The sequence below is a fragment of the Dermacentor silvarum genome, chromosome 9 (assembly GCF_013339745.2).
Source record: "Dermacentor silvarum isolate Dsil-2018 chromosome 9, BIME_Dsil_1.4, whole genome shotgun sequence".
Classification (NCBI taxonomy): domain Eukaryota; kingdom Metazoa; phylum Arthropoda; class Arachnida; order Ixodida; family Ixodidae; genus Dermacentor; species Dermacentor silvarum.
Genome location: NC_051162.1, coordinates 105,615,383 through 105,633,188, shown reverse-complemented (window position 1 = coordinate 105,633,188; position 17,806 = coordinate 105,615,383). Strand labels below are relative to the sequence as shown.

Below are 17,806 nucleotides of genomic sequence, written 5' to 3'. Positions count from 1 at the left end.
TGTTCTGGCGCATGACGTAGAAGCAACGCTCTTCTTTGGCCGAGACATGTTTGCAGTCCGAGAGATGAGGATGATTTATTGGCATACCATTCGAAACGGGGTGGTGAGAAATAGTCACCTAGCCTGCTTGATTTAATCAGGTATGCTATACATGTTTTTTATCTAGCATTTTTTATGCATCTCCTTAATTTTTTCCCTTCAAAATCTAGCTACCTTGTACCGCTACCTATGACTGTAACAGACCCGGTCGTATCTCTTCCCTGCTTTCTTCCCTGCTTCCTGCAATCTCTTCCCTGCTTTTTCTTCACCAATATTCTAAACGTATCTTGCTTATCCCGACTGCTAACCGGTTGATACTTCCGTCTACTTTAAATCCAAGTGCTTCTGGAAGGTGTACGTTACCCACGGGTCTCACTGGGTGAATCCCTTCGCATATCATCAGGATGAGCCGAGTGGTCTCCGGATTTTTGCTGCAGCATATACATGCTTTATCTAGTTCCGAATACTTGCTCCGGTATGTTTTTGTCCTTAGGCAACCAGCTTGAGCCTCAGATAGCAAGGCAGTTCCCTTCGTGTTATTGTAGAAATTTTCCCTTCTAATTTCTTTCTTCATTCTTGTAAATCTCCATGGTCTCTGTCTGTTTCTCACCTTCATTGTGACGACTCCTGGCTGTCTGTTTACTTTAAATTACCCTGTTGCCAACTTTGTTGACCTCTTCCTCCATTCGCTGTCCATGCTTTTCAGGTACAGATACTTTTGCACTTTAGCTGCCCATTTATTTTGGTCCATGTTCCTGAACGTTCGTTAGAGCACAAGAGTACCCAAACAATCACTATGTTCTAAGCAAGTTATGACAATAATTTCTTCAACTCATCATCATCCTTTATTCTATGGCAATAATTTATTCACAACAACATCATCATCATCATGCTTTATTGTTCGTCCCTATAGCGTTCGTTAAAGCACAAGAGTACCCAAACAATCAGTATGTTCGAAACAAGTAATGGCAATAATTTCTTTTCCTCGATCTCCGTTTTCCGGGACCCCATTCACGGGTAAGCAATATCGGGTATACGGGTTATTGCGCCGTACGGCGGCGGGGGGTGAAAGTTCAGAATTTATCGTTCCTAGCCGTTCTTGAGGACGATGGAATTGCGCCTCCAGAGGAAGAGAGAGGTGAGCATGAGGTAGACGGACCAGAGGAAGGAGGGCACGAAAATGGCGGCGGCGCTGGTGCTGATGGGCGCGAAGCACCAGAGCGTCGCGCCGGAGAACCCGGCCAGCAGCACGGAGTCCACCAGGGCCTTGCACAAGAGACACGAATGAGTAAAGCAATGAATAGTCGTTGTGGGTACAGGCGTAGAATTGCCTACAAAATGTACCATAGCTGGTGTCTGGAGGTAGAAATATACGGGTACAGCCAGCGCACGAATTCATTTATGTGTCCCAAAACGGCAAATGAAAGCCTTTCGATTTGTGCGCAATGAAGAGAAAGACAAAGAGATCACAAGCAAAGTACACATAACACATGCACAAAGTATATATACTTAGAACCCGCCGCGGTGGCTCAGTTAGCTAAGGCGTTGTGCTGCTGAGCACGAGGTCGCGGAATCGAATCCCGGCTGCGGCGGCCGCGTTTCAATGGAGGCGAAATGCAAAAACGCCCGTGTGCTTGCGTTGTAGTGCACGTTAAAGAACCCCAGGTGGTCAAAATTAATCACTACGGCGTGCCTCATTATCAGAACTGGTTTTGGCACGTAAGACCCCAGAGAGAAGAAGAAGAAGAAATATTAGAAGAATAATTCAGTTGTACTTTTAAGAAGTAGGGTTATCGTTTATGAACATCTGAGCATCTTTATTCACACTGTGAAACAAACTTTGCAAACGAATTATGGGACAGAGGTGACGACTTTTATTAACTTGAAACGCGTACTTCCGCCGAAATCGCCTTTTCGAGAAATAAAAACATGTAGACTGAAGCAGAAATGAACATTCGATATACCCATGAATGCACGTTTGAAATAGCAGGTAGTGCATGCATTTGCCTAAACTTCGCCCTTTCTGGCTTCAAACGACTATGAGGCATTGTAGTTTGATCATCTTGAACAAAGTGATGCGTTGTGAGGACAACCATTCGCAATGATCGTGCATGTTCGCAGAGTCATAAGCTGCCTTTACGCCTTTAGAAAAAAGTATTATTGCTTGGAAATGCTCGCCAATTAACGCAAGATAAAACGTAATGAATAAAGCCACAAGCATGTCTGAAGCCATAAACACGGAGATTAGACAAAGTACTACTCATCATTACCATGATCATGGTTTCTGATGGTATCCCCTCTAAATCCGGGTGGCTCAGCCACCTCTTGTAAGCCACTTATGTGGCTTACAGAACGTGGCTGTAAATGTCGTAATCTTGCACTTATTCTATCATGCTTTATCGCGCGAAGTTACATATGCCGGTGATGACCCCGATGCCATCTCTCACCTGCTTATTTTTTTTTTTCACAAATACTCTAAGCATCTCTTGCTTGTCTTGGTATCTTGCGTAGCGGAATGGTTGCAGCGCTATATTTCTCTCTAATTATTTCAGTAGAAAACTTTACAGTTACAACGTGGCCTCCAAGATCGACATGGCCTCAGAGATCGCCAGATCTCAGAGGCCATGTTTCACTAGATTGCCAGATCTCGGAGGTCAGGGCTAAAACCGGCACTGAAACCGGAGTGAATCGAGCGAGGAGCATGTGCACAGAGGGGGCGGGGTGCTCACCAGTCCCAGCATTCGTCGTCTGAAGAGCAACGGCACCCAGAACCAGGCGAGCACCAGCTGGGTGCCGTACAGCTGCAGTGCGAGCCTGGTGGAACCCTGGTAGCCCTGCTGCGCGTACACCATGTAAGAGGCGAGGCCCATCGAGGCGTAGCACGCGTTAAACACTGGGAAGAAGGCCCACTGGCGGGGACACCACACGGGCTTGCGAAGGTTCTGCACACGCGCGACAGAGGGCGTCCTGGTGTACACTTCGTATCGTGTCCGACTCCAAACCCGGCGTGGTAGCTCATCGGCTATATGGCGTACATTGCGCTGCCGAGCTTGAGGATGCGGGCTCGATCCCGGTCGTGACGGCCGCATTCCTATGCATTGGGGCATGATTAAAGAAACACCTGCGTATCGGGCATTGCGCGCATGTTAAGGAACCCCAGGTGGCCAAAATTAATCCGCAGTCCTACGTACTACTGCGGCGTGCCTCATAATCAGATCGTGGTTTCCGCACGTAAAACCAGATATAATTAAATAATTTTTAAAAGACTCGTACTTCATGTCTCAAAACATGACGTAATTACTGCATGGAATACGTCGCAGATTTCAACTTATTCACCACTGAAAAAGCGGAGTGACACGCTTCCGTAACCAGCGGCCACAGTGCACCGCTCGCACTCGCGATCAAAACATAGTGCATCACATACGGCGTGCGCAGGCGTGCGAGGATGGCACGTGATTCGTCGTAACCTTAAGTCCACGAGTTCTAGTAGTATTATATGAAGTAGTTGTTCCGTAGAAAGCGTGGCAGATCGAGTACATGCCGCACTGCGAAACGCGCGCGGAGTGAGACTTCAATGACCGAACTACTTGCGTATGGGGCTTCCGCAGCGTTGACTATTAAGTATGAAACGTAGTGTAGCAAATTTCGTACTAAATATCTATGCGCCCCCTGCGTCACACGTGCGCTCACAGACTCGCGCGCGAGAAGTAAGACAAAACGAGCAAAATAACCGCAAGCCCAAAAAGCCAGGCGTTGCAAAACCCACGGCCAGCCGCACTCGTGAGGGCATCCCGTCCTCTCAATCAAATAGTTTATGGTGCGTAACCACCAGCGCTCTGCCACGCGCTTCCGCAGAGCACGCACTACCAAAAAGCTCCGATGAAAAACACATGCGCGATGCATGCGCCGCCCTGGTGTCTAATAAAACAAACACTTTACAGCGGCGCTCCAGAAGGCAATGGCGGCGTTGATGTGACGTATGCATTCTGCACGCGTTCGTCAGAATTGCCCATATATAAGACCGTTATGCACCGTGAACGCAGCAGCTGAAGCTGTATGTTTAGCTCCATTACCCGCGTCACGTACGCGGTCCATTGTTTTGCCGCCTGGGGCCGCACGTGTATATTTTGCATCGTCCTAGCCGAACTCTGGGGCCCGGCTCGCTCCACGAACGGGTCTGGAATGGTACTACGTTAGTTGTACATATAGAGGGTCTGCTTAGAATGTACAGGGTGTTGCCGAAAGTGGGTTCGAAATTTCTTAAGTGTAGGGAAGTAGCGATAATTCAGAAATCTCCTCGGGATTCCTATTATACCACAGATGCACACACTCCTTAAAAAAAATGTCGTTGTAGTTACTAACTAGTTGTCACAGCATTCACTACCCTGGTATAACTGCATGCAGTTGGTAATGGTAGCGTTAGTAACATTATTGACAAAAGATGCTCGTCACTCTTACTATAATGGGTCCCAGCTACCTATTAAGGCAGTTAGCACCATCCGATGCAAGGTTTCTAGTCTATAACGCGTATATTGGACTCACTCTGGAATATTCCAGATGCATATATATGATTGATGCCAATGCAAGATTTGAAGCCCGTGATTCGAGGAAATCATGGCCGCTTCCACGCATGAGCTTATTTCGGTGGCGTAATGAATTCCCACCAATTTAATCTAGGAAACCGCAACTCAACTGCCCAAGAACGTTGAGTTACGCTTTTCTGGATGCCGTTGGATGAATGTATACATATAAGGACCGTGTGTGTGGGTTATTTCCATCATTTGCAATAAATTACGTACGCAAGCGCTTTGGATCGTTATGAATGTGAATTACGAGCGACGCATAATTTAGCTCGTTTCCCTAACAGAACTGCAGATGCCACCCCGATCAAATTTAGCGAGAATGTGGAGGGGGGGGGGGGGGGCGCTGCGGTAAACATTTGTTTCCAGTTAAATGCGTGTGCAATAAATGCAGCCTTTGTAAATCAAAATTATTAAACTCAGCGCTCCAAACTATCATACAGCCGTTTTAAGCTATGCTTGCCAATGTCCCGAGGTAACTCTATAGACCTTACAGCAAGTTTATATTTCGTGGAAGCGGGGGTCATTGAAGTGCATTGTGTGGCGAAACGTAAGCGTTGTTGGCCTAATTGTTGTCAGTGAACTCCTCGTTTTCGTTTCTTCTTTTTATGCGTTATGCGAGGGTTGTAGTAGGTTTCCCCGGTGTTCTCGGTGAATTGAACAAGGCGCCTTGTTTATTTGTTTAAAATTTGGAGCAAGTTATGGGTCACGTGGAGGCGAGCTTCAAAATGTGTGGACTAAACGGCACTAGTTGTAGATTACGTATGTCAGCGATCCGTAGTGTTGTAGGTGTGTTTTACGAACAAAGCAGAATTGATTCCTCTGCCCTGGGAGAACTGTGAACGCAACCGAGATCAAATTTGGCAAAATGAGTGGGGGGGGGGGGGGGGGATGCTAATGGTCTGCCGAAGTAAAATATGTGTGGATGAATTGCTGCGTTTGTAAACATTCCTTAGGAATTGCTCGAAACCGTTATATGCGGCAAATGTTTCAAATGAGCCAGTCCTACACGACCAATATTTAACTGTATGTGATTTAATTGCAGGCCGCGGCAGTGGACATTCTTATTGCAACTGCTTGAGGTACGCAGCTTCGATGAAAATTGGGTTGCGATGTGATTCTGCAAGTTCTCACAACTGTGCCGCATTTTTTTTTTTTTTTTGTCCTCAGGCAGCGAGCTCGGGCGTCAAATAGCAAGGCACTGCCCTTTGTGTTAGCCTACATATTCTCCCTCCCGATTTACTTTTTGTCGTGTTTGTAAATTTCCATACATTTTTTTTTCTGTTTCCATCCACCGAGACATATGACCTGAGACAACCAGCTGAAGCGGCGCTATAGACGATAATTAACTAACCTAGCAATACAATTTTTTCGATAAAAAAATTTCTTGTCTTTCTGTGCATTTCACTAAAAACACAACCGATTCTCCAAAGGATGAAACAAAATCCAACAAGCGGAAATACTTCGTCCGTTCCCGGAGTGCAGCAACAGCATTAAAAAAAAAATACTATCGCAGTTCCGTTCTCGAAGTACGATAAAGATCAAAATATACTCATAAGTGTAATAAAAAATTTTGGCAGTTTCGCCCGAAGGGTGAAGCGTTGATAGCTATATCAAGATTTAACATTGCGCCTGAAATCCGCACGGTGTTCTCACTATACGCAGTGCGACGCGTTGGCGCGACGCATCATGCAACTCCTGCTGGGCAGAAGAAACAGCGCCCTCGCGGCTGCCAGGCGTCTTAGAATGCTTGGTTGATGAACAGCGCCGGCAGTGGTCAGAGAGAGAGAGAGAGAAAATGGTTGTGAAGAGGGCACGTTGACGATGCATGGAGATGAGGCTGATGGGAAAATGGCTGGCGTTATTCAGCGCCCAGTGACACATTAGACGAAGTTAGATTGACCTTTACAAGTTCAGACCAGACCATTCACACAGCAGCTCGTCAGGAACACTAGTGTGCTTCTACGTTCGTGCCAGCCGCAGAAGGCGGTACGCTTCCCTTGCCCCGCCAACGAGGTGATTGAACGCCGCGTTGACCACTTGGCTTCGTCATTGTAGCGGTCAAACGCACCCCGTCGGTCCACCGACCGAAACTGTCGGGTAAATAAACCTAAGATAACCGCGTAGTTGTGCTTCTAATTTTTCTAAATACGCTTGGTCCATTAAACCATTGAAAAATCCATATATATATATATATATATATATATATATATATATATATATATATATATATATAGGAAAATCAGAAGCACAACTTCGCGGTTATCTTAGGTTTATTATTTACCCAACAGTTTCGGTCGGTGGACCGACCTTTTTCCACCGACCGAAACTGTTGGGTAAATAATAAGCCTAAGATAACCGCGAAGTTGTGCTTCTGATTTTCCTAAATACGCTTGGCCCAGTTACTATATATCCAGTAACATCCAGTTACTATATATACAGGTTGTCTTTTGGCTTTATGTGGTCATATCTACGTGTATGTAATTTGAAAACTGAACTTCATAAACGGCACAACAACCTGCGCACCATTGTCAATCTGAGGGAAAATATAGCATATATAACGCATAGAGAATGTTGGCACACACGACGTGTACACGCAAACTATGGTTTCCAAAGGCTGGCTGACTCCCTACTCCGCACATTTAATAAATGCCGACTAACTGAAGGCTCGTTACGCCTACTTCCTATAAAGCCAACCTCCACACTTTATGTACTCATTCATGTGTTTAACTGAGTTATATTTAATTATCGATTATAGTGTATAATGAAATCGTGACATTGCGTTGTATCTTGTCTGTAACTTTGATTTTGCATTTCCCTGCTCGCCTGGTTGCTTAACAGATTTACGTACCAAACTGTGCTGTTGCTGGCGAGTGAAAGGGCAGGTATAGGGCCAGTCAAGCTGCTGTTCATGCAGCAGTTTTTTTCCCGCCTTCCTTGTCACAATTTGTACAATCTCTGCACATGTCTTTGTGTGAAATAAAATACCAATACCAATATAATGTTGCTTTGACGTTCGGCGGTGACCAACTTGGTTTCCTCAGACCACGTGGTCTGTAGAGAACAGGCATGCAGAAAACGTGGTGCGGTCCAAGAAATAAAAAAAAAAAGAGCGGAAACAACTATATAATTAGGTGTACAATGGCTTTATATTGTGTACAACTTCCGATATCATTGTTTTGAAAATGCTACAGTAAAATCTATTTGACCAAGTGAAATATGAAAGTTACAATTAAACTTAAAGAACTCTTTCGCGGCGCGTATAGGGAGACGCTGCGTTTCACGCGCCGCTGTGGCTTAGCGGCTATGGCGTTGCGCAGCTTATAAGTCCGCGAGGTCGCGGGATCGAATCCCGGCCGCTGCGGCTGCATTTTGATGGGGGCAAAACGCAAAACCGCCCGTGTGCCATGCATTGGGGGCACGTTAAGTACTGCGTCCTCATACTCAAATCGTGGCTTTGGCACGTAAAACCCCGGAATTCAATTCAATTCAAAGCTGCGTTTCGGCTCCGTAGATTTCACAGCACTGCTAAGAAAAATTGTCGCCGAGTAAAGGCACAGCGTGCGCATTAGTGCTGTTTAGAACGAGAACGCGATAATCTGCGTTTGAGTGTCGAGCGTCGTCGGGATAGCGACCCTGGTTGTAGCTTGGTCAATCACGAGCTCCGCTGTTTGCTCCAGCCTTGCACCACAAGTGCAAGCTGCGCTCATTTTTTTGTTCTAAGACCTCGTGTAGAAAGTGTTTAGAAAAAGCTTATTCACAATATGCACAATAAATAACGAAAGTACGTGAGTAGTACATATGTAATAGTGTGCACATATGTACACAGGTAGTACATATGTGCACACTATTAAACAGGCTCTATGCTGGGGCGAGGATCGCCCAAGCATCTCGCCTTCCGAACGGTCTCCTCAGGTACAACTATTAGGAACATTCACATCAAACAGCAAAAGGACATTGAAAGGGAAGCAAGCAATCTGCCATGTTTTCTAGAAAGTCTCCGTAAGTCCCGCTATCCTGTTGGCCCGATTTTAAAAACCACCACGGCTGCTCTGGTCTGTTCGAAGGCGTTGGCAAAATACTTTTCTAAATACTGATAAGCCGTTCACAGCGCAACAATTTCACTGAAGGATTTAGGTGGCAACAGGTGCCTGTAATCTAACATCTCGAGCACTCCCCCAGGCAGCGACGATGAGTCAAATCGGAAAGGCGCGGCTGTGCATAAAATGTTACGCAGGCACGGAAAACTTGAAAGCCGCGTAGTTACCCTTTAACCCTCTAATTAACGGCCAACGTATCGTAAACGTTACGTTATTCAATTCCTAAAACCTGTAATTTAAGTATGGGAAACTAAACGCATAACATATAGTAGCGTTTTCTGATACGCGAGTTTTCTGGCTATACGGATGGTTCAGCAAACCAATTAATGACTAATTAAATAACCACTTTACTAATTAAGTTTCATCTCTAATAAAATCCTATTGTTTTTAAATGAAATTTACCCTCCGTTGCATGAATGAATGAATGAATGAATGAATGAATGAATACGGTGGACAAGTCGTTGTAATCCTCCGTGATGTGGAACTGTGTTTGGGCATAACAGGGTTATGCTAACGGGGAACGCTAAATACGTACAGGCTGATAAAAATATTTCTTAAAAACCTAATTTACGTTAAGTTCGCGGTAACAGGTTGCCTGCTGGAACCGAAAATGATAGCCTAACTATCAGTCTTCTTTTTTTTTTTTCATTTCGCACCAACAACTTCGGCTGTTGTGACTCTGTTAAAGTTCCTGAAACTTGTTAATTTCAGTCTTTGTCTCTTTTAAAATGCAACGTTGTCCATCTTTATCCCTAAACAATTAACTAGGTCTGAGCACACGACGTCAAATTTTGTGACGTCGCGGTGAGCTGTTGAAGGAACGTCAAGGCTGCGTCACCTCCCGTCTCTCATTTTCGAGTCATTTCTGACCCTCTTCCGACGAAGAGTGGCTTTCTTTTTGGTATTGTAGAAGGGCAATTTACTAATAGATATAAAATAATTGTTCTCTTTTATGTCACTTTACACATATCGAATGAATGAATGAATCAATCAATCAACCAGTTTTGGTCGTCGTACCTCGTACCAGTGTCGGTGCTCTTTGCGGAGGTATAGGGAGCAGAAGGCGCCCCCGATGCTTGGAATCAGCGTGATGCCCACCGGAACGCTGTACTTCCTCAGCTGCATGCGAAGGCGAAGTGACTGAGTGACAATCTCAAGGAGGCCTGAAAATTAGGTCTCCCGGATAAGCATTATGAATTAGGCTTAATATCATGCAATTGACTGCGTGGTTGGTTCTTATCAATATGGAAGTTATAACCGCTCCCCAATTTAGTTTCGCGACCCTCGGTATTTCTTTCAGAGGCACATGGCGAAGAGAAAAACCATTTGAGGGCTTTCGGGACTTTGAAATCTGTACTTGTTGCTAGACCGTAACTTCAGGCCATACTTTCTTAGCTGCGAACACGAAACTTATAAGAGGTAAACCTTATGAATTCGACGTTTACGAATTCGACGAGTGCTTATTAAGCGACTCATTGCGCTTAGATGCCACATCGCAATTTTGTTTGCTAGCGTTCCCGTTCGTGTGCGCGGTCCGTAGAGGATCATGCATCACCAACTTTTTCACGGTGAACGCTGAAATGTGTTCAATGCAAGCAAGCTCTGAATTGATTTAAAGGTAACATGCTCGTTTTATTGAAAAAAAGTCAAGATTTTGCTACCTAATTAATAGGCCAGAATCTTGCTTTATGCCCTGAAATAGTTTAGGATATCCAAAAACCGCTAGTCTTTCGAACTTATTTAAAAATATAAAGTTCGTATTATTTTATTTATATCTACTGGGTGTCCCACTGACACGAACGCATTGTTTCAGGTTGATCATTCATCCCACGATTAATGTTTGTGTACATGTACCAAGAAATATGCTTACAATATAACTTAGAACCACGTTTTCCTCTCTTTTTGCCATTTGCATGTTCTTGTCAAAGGAAAATAAAAGAGGTCACTACAGATTACGGGACAGCGCATGGTGGTGTCCCCTCGGCTTCTTTATCCTTGTCTTCAATGACGGGGTTACAACCATGAATGTTTATTACAGCGAAGCTGTCTATGGCTAAGGTTCCGTGGATTTTTCGTGTCCGTCTAAAAATCTGCGTGTGCAAAAACTAAGCTCCCGAATTTGATGCAAAGTCGCTTCATACTATGCAAAAGCTTATACGTCTCATCACTTGGCTATTTACTTTTAGTAGATTAGTTATCAATAGGCACCATTTTAAAGATCAGTAGACTCTCATGTAGATAATAAGGGTTTCTCAAAGATTTGCCTGTGTGCGACCCGCGTCGGTCATGTGTACGCTCGCACCGCCCTTTCTTTGTCGTCGTTTCAAGCGCTTGCGTGCCTAGTTTTCTTCCGCTCTCCCGGCGTGGCGCGGTCCCCTTGCGCGTGTCTAGTTTCCTCCGGCTCCCCGAGGTGGCGGTAGTCTTCCACGCGAAGGTATATGCCGCCGATCAAAACCGCCGATTAAAACAATAGTGTGTGTGCGTGTGTCTGTCTTCGGGATGACCGCCGTCAACGCTCAAGAGAAACAATATTTGCTCATACCTTTGATCTAAATTCTTTGTCACCTCTAGGTCGTGTGCTAAACTGCTTCGCTGCTAATCCACCTTCACAGCAGTGGAATGAAGCGTGATTTTTTCGTGTAGTTTACGGTAACGTGAAAGCGATCAATAAATCTCAGACCTGATGAATGTTACCTACCAGTGTCAAGCGGCAGACATCGCCGCACCCTTCGGCGCCGCCTGAACTGGCAGCCGAGACCTTCGGAGCCGAATGGTGAGGCCGCTGTCTGGGCAGCTCGACGAATCCGAACTTCATCTTGGCCGGTGTCGTGACGACAGTCCTCCCGATTACTGTAGACCTCGCAGCATGAACGCCGCAGCGGGCAGGTGAATCTGGGACACGTGCGGGAGTGAATATATTGCCTATTCATTTCTTCTTGTTCTTCTTTCTGGGGTTTTACGTGCCAAAACCAATTCTGATTATGAGGCACGCCGCAGTGGAGGGCTCCGGATTAATTTTGACCACCTGGGGTTCTTTAACGTGCACTACAACGCAAGCACACGGGCGTTTTTGCATTTCGCCTCCATCGAAATGCGGCCGCCACGGCAGGGATTTTATACCGCGACCTCGTGCTCAGCAGCGCAACGCCTTAGCTGACTGAGCCATCCCGGCGGGTATTGCTTATTCATTTATCGGTGCAGAAGCGCATCGATGTGAGTGGACGACCTGATACTTCCTTCGGTCGAATTAGCCCGTTACACCAGCGAGTAATAATCAACCATCTTTATCTATCTATCTATCTATCTATCTATCTATCTATCTATCTATCTATCTATCTATCTATCTATCTATCTATCTATCTATCTATCTATCTATCTATCTATCTATCTATCTATCTATCTATCTATCTATCTATCTATCTATCTATCTATCTACAATATCGCGCGCGCAAGGGAGGGAAGCAGGAAGGTAGCTCGCAGTATTCCATCGCGCGCAAGGCACCGGGGGGGTTCGTGAGGAGGGAGGGCCACGCGGGCCCTATCCTCAAAGCGATCTGCGATCGCAAAGCGAGTACTTATAGCTTCGTCTGCGCTGTCTTCTCACCGCTTGGTTCGCGTTGAAGCGAGAGGTGGCACGAAGGTCAATTCGCTCGCTGCTGCTTCGAGGCTTTCTCACTCCAGCGTTTTGACAACGAGTGCGCGTGGTCATCGAGTGAGATGTATTCATGTTTAATTGCTTGTGCACGCCTGACACCGTGCTTGTTAATTTAGTTAGTAAGCAAACGTTTACAAGTTTACACAGCCGATAAAATTACTATCCTAACTTCGTATAGCTGTCTACTAACTAGCTGTCGCAATCGATGGTTCGCCTTTCGGGCGAAACTGCGTCTTTCTTCAGCTGTTGCTATCGGTGATCGCAGCAACTGAGGTATTAAAGTGCCCCGTAATGGTGCGCGATGTTAACAATGAAAAGTGCACATATTTATTTTATTTATAATTTATTTGCGTACATGACTACCGAAAGGGCATGTTTAGACATTCCGTAGGGCAAGGGAATTTGTTTTTCATTCAAGAGTGGCACATAAGCAGTGACCTAAGATGGTCGATCCGGTGGTTGGATTCGAACCCGGTTCCCTTACAGCACAGCAGCTCGATGCTGCATCCATTAAACCACGTACTTTCCGGTGATCCAAGTTGGCGCGAAAAAAAGCTAGGCACAATTAGATAGATAGATAGATAGATAGATAGATAGATAGATAGATAGATAGATAGATAGATAGATAGATAGATAGATAGATAGATAGATAGATAGATAGATAGATAGATAGCCTCCACAAAGTTAGTGAGATACCCTAATAATGCTAATCGCATTAATCTTCACAACCACTGATACAAGTGGCCGATATTGTTTATCACCACGTAGATAGCTTCCCTTCGTTTTCAATAAACGCTCAGTTGCTACGCCAAGTAATTGGTTTAAGGAATTCAACTGCAAATGAAAACAAAAGAGCCGAAAATCTGCGGAATTATGAATTGGCGCACTATGTATACCGTTGGTGCTTCCCAGTTCTATTCTTACTTGCTGAACGCAGCGGACTCTTTCAATAGTCGAAAGTGGAATCCTTCTATAGGACATCTGCTTGTAAATGGCACAGTGGCCCATATGACGCGCCTTCAGCTGCTTACGAGCGCAGTGCTGGATCGACCTACCTGGTGGTGCCTTGCGGGACGCCCTCCTTGCTCGGTGGTGCCGCGGGGATGCTGGGCCGGTTTTTCTGGTCCAGTCATGGCAACGATGGCCAGAAATTTGGCCATCGGCTGACGTCTAACCCGCCATGGCTCTTCCGATTCCTCTTCTTCATCTTCTATGATTGCGTAGATCGGTGATTTTGGGGAGCGCCCCCAGCTTGCTCTCCGTTTATTATTATTATTATTATTATTATTATTATTATTATTATTATTATTATTATTATTATTATTATTATTATTATTATTATTATTATTATTATTATTATTATTATTATTATTATTATTATGAACACTCAACCGTCCACAGGATACAGAGTCTTTACAACGCTTACTTTCGTGATCTTGATATCTTTCATAACTCCTTGTCATCGTTCTTTTCCGAGCTTTGCCTTGTGTTATAATTTCATGCATTGTTCAAGTGCCCTTCTCCTCCTTTTTCTTTTGTATTTACTTTGCGCTTTGTTCTCGGTACTCTCTTCTTTTCACAATTTTAATTTTTAATCATTTATTTTTTAGTGATATTCCCCTGCAGTGTTTTGTTTTTGGTTTGTAATGTATGTGTGCGCCAGCACTCAGACCTTAGGGTCGTTCCTGGGCACGTTAAATAAACATAATTGATTGATTAAATAAACATGATTGATTATTATTACAGCGAAGCTGTCTATGGCTTGGGTTCTATGCATTTTTCTTGTCCGTCAACAGATCTGCGTGTGCAAAAACTTAGCTCCCGAATTTGATGCAAAATCACTTCATTCTATGCAAAAGCGCATACGTTGTTCCAAGCACTTGCGTGCCTAGTTTCCTTCCGCTCTCCCGGCGTAGCGGTCCCGTCGAGCGTGCCTACTGTCCGCCACGTGGTGGTTCAGGCTTAGCGAGGTGGCGGTAGTCTCCCACGCGAATGTACGCCGCCGATCAAGACCGCCGATCAAAATAAAAGTGTGTGTGCGTGTGTCTTTCTTCGGGATGACCGCCGTCACCGCTCAAGAGAAGTAAAATTTGCTCACACCTTTGATCAAAATTCTGGGACACCTCTATGTCGTGTGATCAACTGCTTCGGCGGTAATACCCCTGTTACACGGGCACTTGCAATAGCCGTTAACGCAAACGGCAGCTGAACCAGGCTGAACGCCGTAACAGCCGTGGGAACTGCGCTCACACGGCACTTTCCATGTTCAGTCGGCTCACTTTCGTTTGGGCGATTTATCACGTGACTCTTAAAGTATTTACCTCGTGAACTCGTAAAAATTTTGTTTCTCTAATTATTTTCTGCGCTACATGCTGTACAGCGTGTTTTTTAAATCTATTTCCAAGAGTTGTTTGCAAAACTGTCCAGGCAAAGCGTTCTTGCGCAGGCGCGCTCGCCTGCAGCGGGGACACGTTGCTGCTGGGGGCTGCCATCTTGCCTATTTCACGACGGAACTACAGTGCACGGAACGTACGGAAATGGCGGTGGAACGGAAACCGGTGAGCTCCGTAGGGGTCGATCGCCGTTAGGTTTCCAACGGCGCTCGCGCTTCCGTGTAACTCCACCTAACGGCCGTTAAGGCCAACTGCCGTTTTCCTTAAATGCCGTTAAAGTGCTCGTGTAACAGGGGTATAATGTGCACCTTCATAGCAGTGGAATGGCTGGTGATATTTTTATTATTTACTTTTATGCTTCGTCTATCGGCCCTTAAGATCTGCGGTTCGTGCTCGCAAACCATGAAACTTAAAGGAGCACTGACACATTTTCATGGCTGTAGAAACTCTACAATTAACATACTTCTCACGCTTCAAAGGACAAAATTTAGCAAGTATATATAAATGTTGAGAAACAGATGTGAGATATTTTATTATTGCGATAGCAATTATATGGACACTCCAAGCGCATTTTCACTGTCGCCGTCGCCGTGATGTTCCGTATAAAGTCCAAACACGAACACATCGTCGCGGCGCGCCGTACGCTGCATGTGCGAGTGAAAGCTTGCTAGGGTCAGCCGGCGATCCAGGCTCAATCGCGTGCGCGCGAGGGAGGAAGGCGGAGCAGAAGCGAGCCGTCTTCTGTGGCGCGCTAAAGGCACGGGGGGGGGGGGGGGGGGGTAGGGGGGGGGGCGTTTCATTGTGGCGGCTGCTGATTACAGCGCGGTCGCGCGGGTGCCATATCTTGAAAGCGATGTGCGAGGTGGACAAAGTACGCCACGCCTAGTGCTGGTAGCTTCCTATGCGCTGTGCTTTCGAAGTTTAGTTCGCGTTGAAGCGAGAGGCAGTACGAACGTAAATTTGCTGCGCTTTCTCACTCGAGCATTTTGACAGCGAGTGTGCGTCTTCATCGAGTGAGGTGTGTTCATGTTGGCTTGAGCATGCGTGACACCATGCCTGTTAATTTAGTTCGTAAGTGAATGTTTACAAGTCTATACGGCCGATACAACTAATATCCTTACTTCGCATAGCTGTCTACTAATTTGCTATCGCAATCGATGCTTCGCCTTTCGGACAAAACTGTGACTTCTTTTAATGCTACCGTCGACTCGCAATGCCGGACCTTATGCATCGATCATCGCGATACGAAGGAAAATTTGCTGACGTCGTTTTGCAAATAATGCTAAGTATGACGTCGTTCCTCATAAAATAAAGAAAAAGAAAATACAAGAGTGCGGCGCGGGTTCTTCTGGCAAGCGCTCGCGTGCGACGGCTGCAACACTGACAGGAACGCAGTGGGAGTCAGTGCATGGTGACGTCACCACTGATCTGCCTCCTGCTGTATCGAAAGCAAAACTGGTTTGTGCTATCGTTAGTAGAGGATATAGGGCGCACTTGAGCTTGCGAGTATTTTTGGTAAGGTTAGTCAAACAATTAATCATTGATTGATCAATATATGGTGATCCATAAACATATACGTATTTACTTATATATATATATATATATGTATATATATATATATATATATATATATATATATATATATATATATATATATATATATATATATATTTACCGGCGTTCTTCCGAAGCGTCGCTGTCGAATACTGGAAACTGAGGCCTTACTCGATGTAAGCAACTGCGCTAGAGTCGCAACCACTCAGTTCTTCAATAAACCGCGACGTATACGGAAACAAAGGAGTCTCCGGTTTCAAGTGGTCTCGAGGCTTTTGAGTGTCTAAGCAGCGGAAGCGGAAAGCCGTCACTTCCCCAGGCAGAATGAGTGCACGGGAAGCATAAAGAAGAAAAAAGGAAAAACCACGAGATTGGGGTAAAGTGTCTCAATAAGACTGGATTAGCCAGCCCCCCTTTTTTACAGACTCCTTCACTTGTCGGTTCACCCGAGCGTGACGACACCCGCCTGTGTAGGTACAAAAAGGCAAGTTCTTTTGACATGCGGCTTTCTGAAGGGCGTGCGAACAGAAGAACAAAAGGGGGAAGAAAATAACACGATGTGACAGAAGCCAGGCGTAAAAACCACAAACTTGTCGTGTCCATTTTCTCACTGGCTTCGCGGAACCTGTTCGCCCCGTGAGATTAGCAGGATCAGAGCGCGGTGTAAAACGTTTCGAGACAAAAAAGAAGGCCAAACCACGGGGACGTGGCCTTTAAGCGTCCGGAAAGTAAGACGGCTGACGCAACAGCGACGAAGTGACCGCAAAATAGCGACGGGACAATGGGGATAAACGGCGTTTTGCGGTTCGTTGTCGAGGACGTTTAGGTCTCACAGAACTGCGGGGAAAAAAAAAAGTTGTGGCAGTTTCACCTGAAAGGCGAAGCATCAATTGCGATAGCAAACTTGTAGAGAGCTATACGGAGTAATGATATTAGCTTTATCAGCTGTATAAACTTGGACATGCAGCAGCATCGGCAACACGCAGAACTGTTGTCGACGCCATCGGCGTTTTGCCCGCGTTCGCTCAAAATGCGTGCGGCGTTGGTGACTGTTGCCGGAGCCTCTGATATAAATAGGCACTGCGTGCCGCAGCTAAACGTCGCCTCCCTTCCCTCCCCCTCCCCCACGACCTCTCGCGTGTCGGAAGAAGGCGCGTTTGCTCTACATACATGGTGATTGTAAAGGAGAACAGAGACGCCTACTTCTGCAGCCCTTAAGCGAGCACGGCGCAGAACGCGCGTTTGTTCTCCTCCGTGCGTTCACTCCCCGTGAAAGACGCGCCCCTCGCGCCCTTTCACTCGCACATACAGCGTTCGGCGCGCGGCGACGATTTCTTCTCCAAATGACGTCATACGGAACCTCACGGCGACGGCGACGGCGACGCCGACTGCAGAAATCTGCTTTTGAGTGTCCATATAATTGCTATCGCAATAAAAAAAAAAAAGATCTTACGGAGCTATTCGCGACTCCAGCAAGTCATGCGA

The 17,806-nt window shown here is 45.7% G+C and overlaps 1 protein-coding gene across 1 annotated transcript; it reads right to left on the bottom strand.

Annotated features, from left to right (window-relative positions):
* Nucleotides 1-947: 947 nt before the first annotated feature.
* On the bottom strand, nt 948-13,578 carry LOC119463797 (translocator protein). Its single transcript, XM_037724622.2, has 5 exons — nt 13,430-13,578; nt 11,418-11,611; nt 9,737-9,838; nt 2,769-2,981; nt 948-1,305 (listed from the first exon to the last, which is right to left on the bottom strand). Exons 2-5 carry the CDS (start codon nt 11,532-11,534, stop codon nt 1,129-1,131), a joined length of 609 nt encoding a protein of 202 aa, XP_037580550.2. The 5' UTR covers nt 11,535-11,611; nt 13,430-13,578; the 3' UTR covers nt 948-1,128.
* Between the last annotated feature and the right edge of the window lie 4,228 nt (nt 13,579-17,806).

Bases quoted from the DNA above. Each gene is read 5' to 3' on its own strand.
- LOC119463797 (XM_037724622.2), bottom strand. From the start codon at position 11,534: ATGAAGTTCGGATTCGTCGAGCTGCCCAGACAGCGGCCTCACCATTCG. The intron at 9,839-11,417 runs GTAGGTAACATT...CTTCGCATGCAG, and splicing joins ATGTCTGCCGCTTGACACTG to CTGAGGAAGTACAGCGTTCC. The intron at 1,306-2,768 runs GTGAGCACCCCG...CTCTTGTGCAAG, and splicing joins GACGACGAATGCTGGGACTG to GCCCTGGTGGACTCCGTGCT.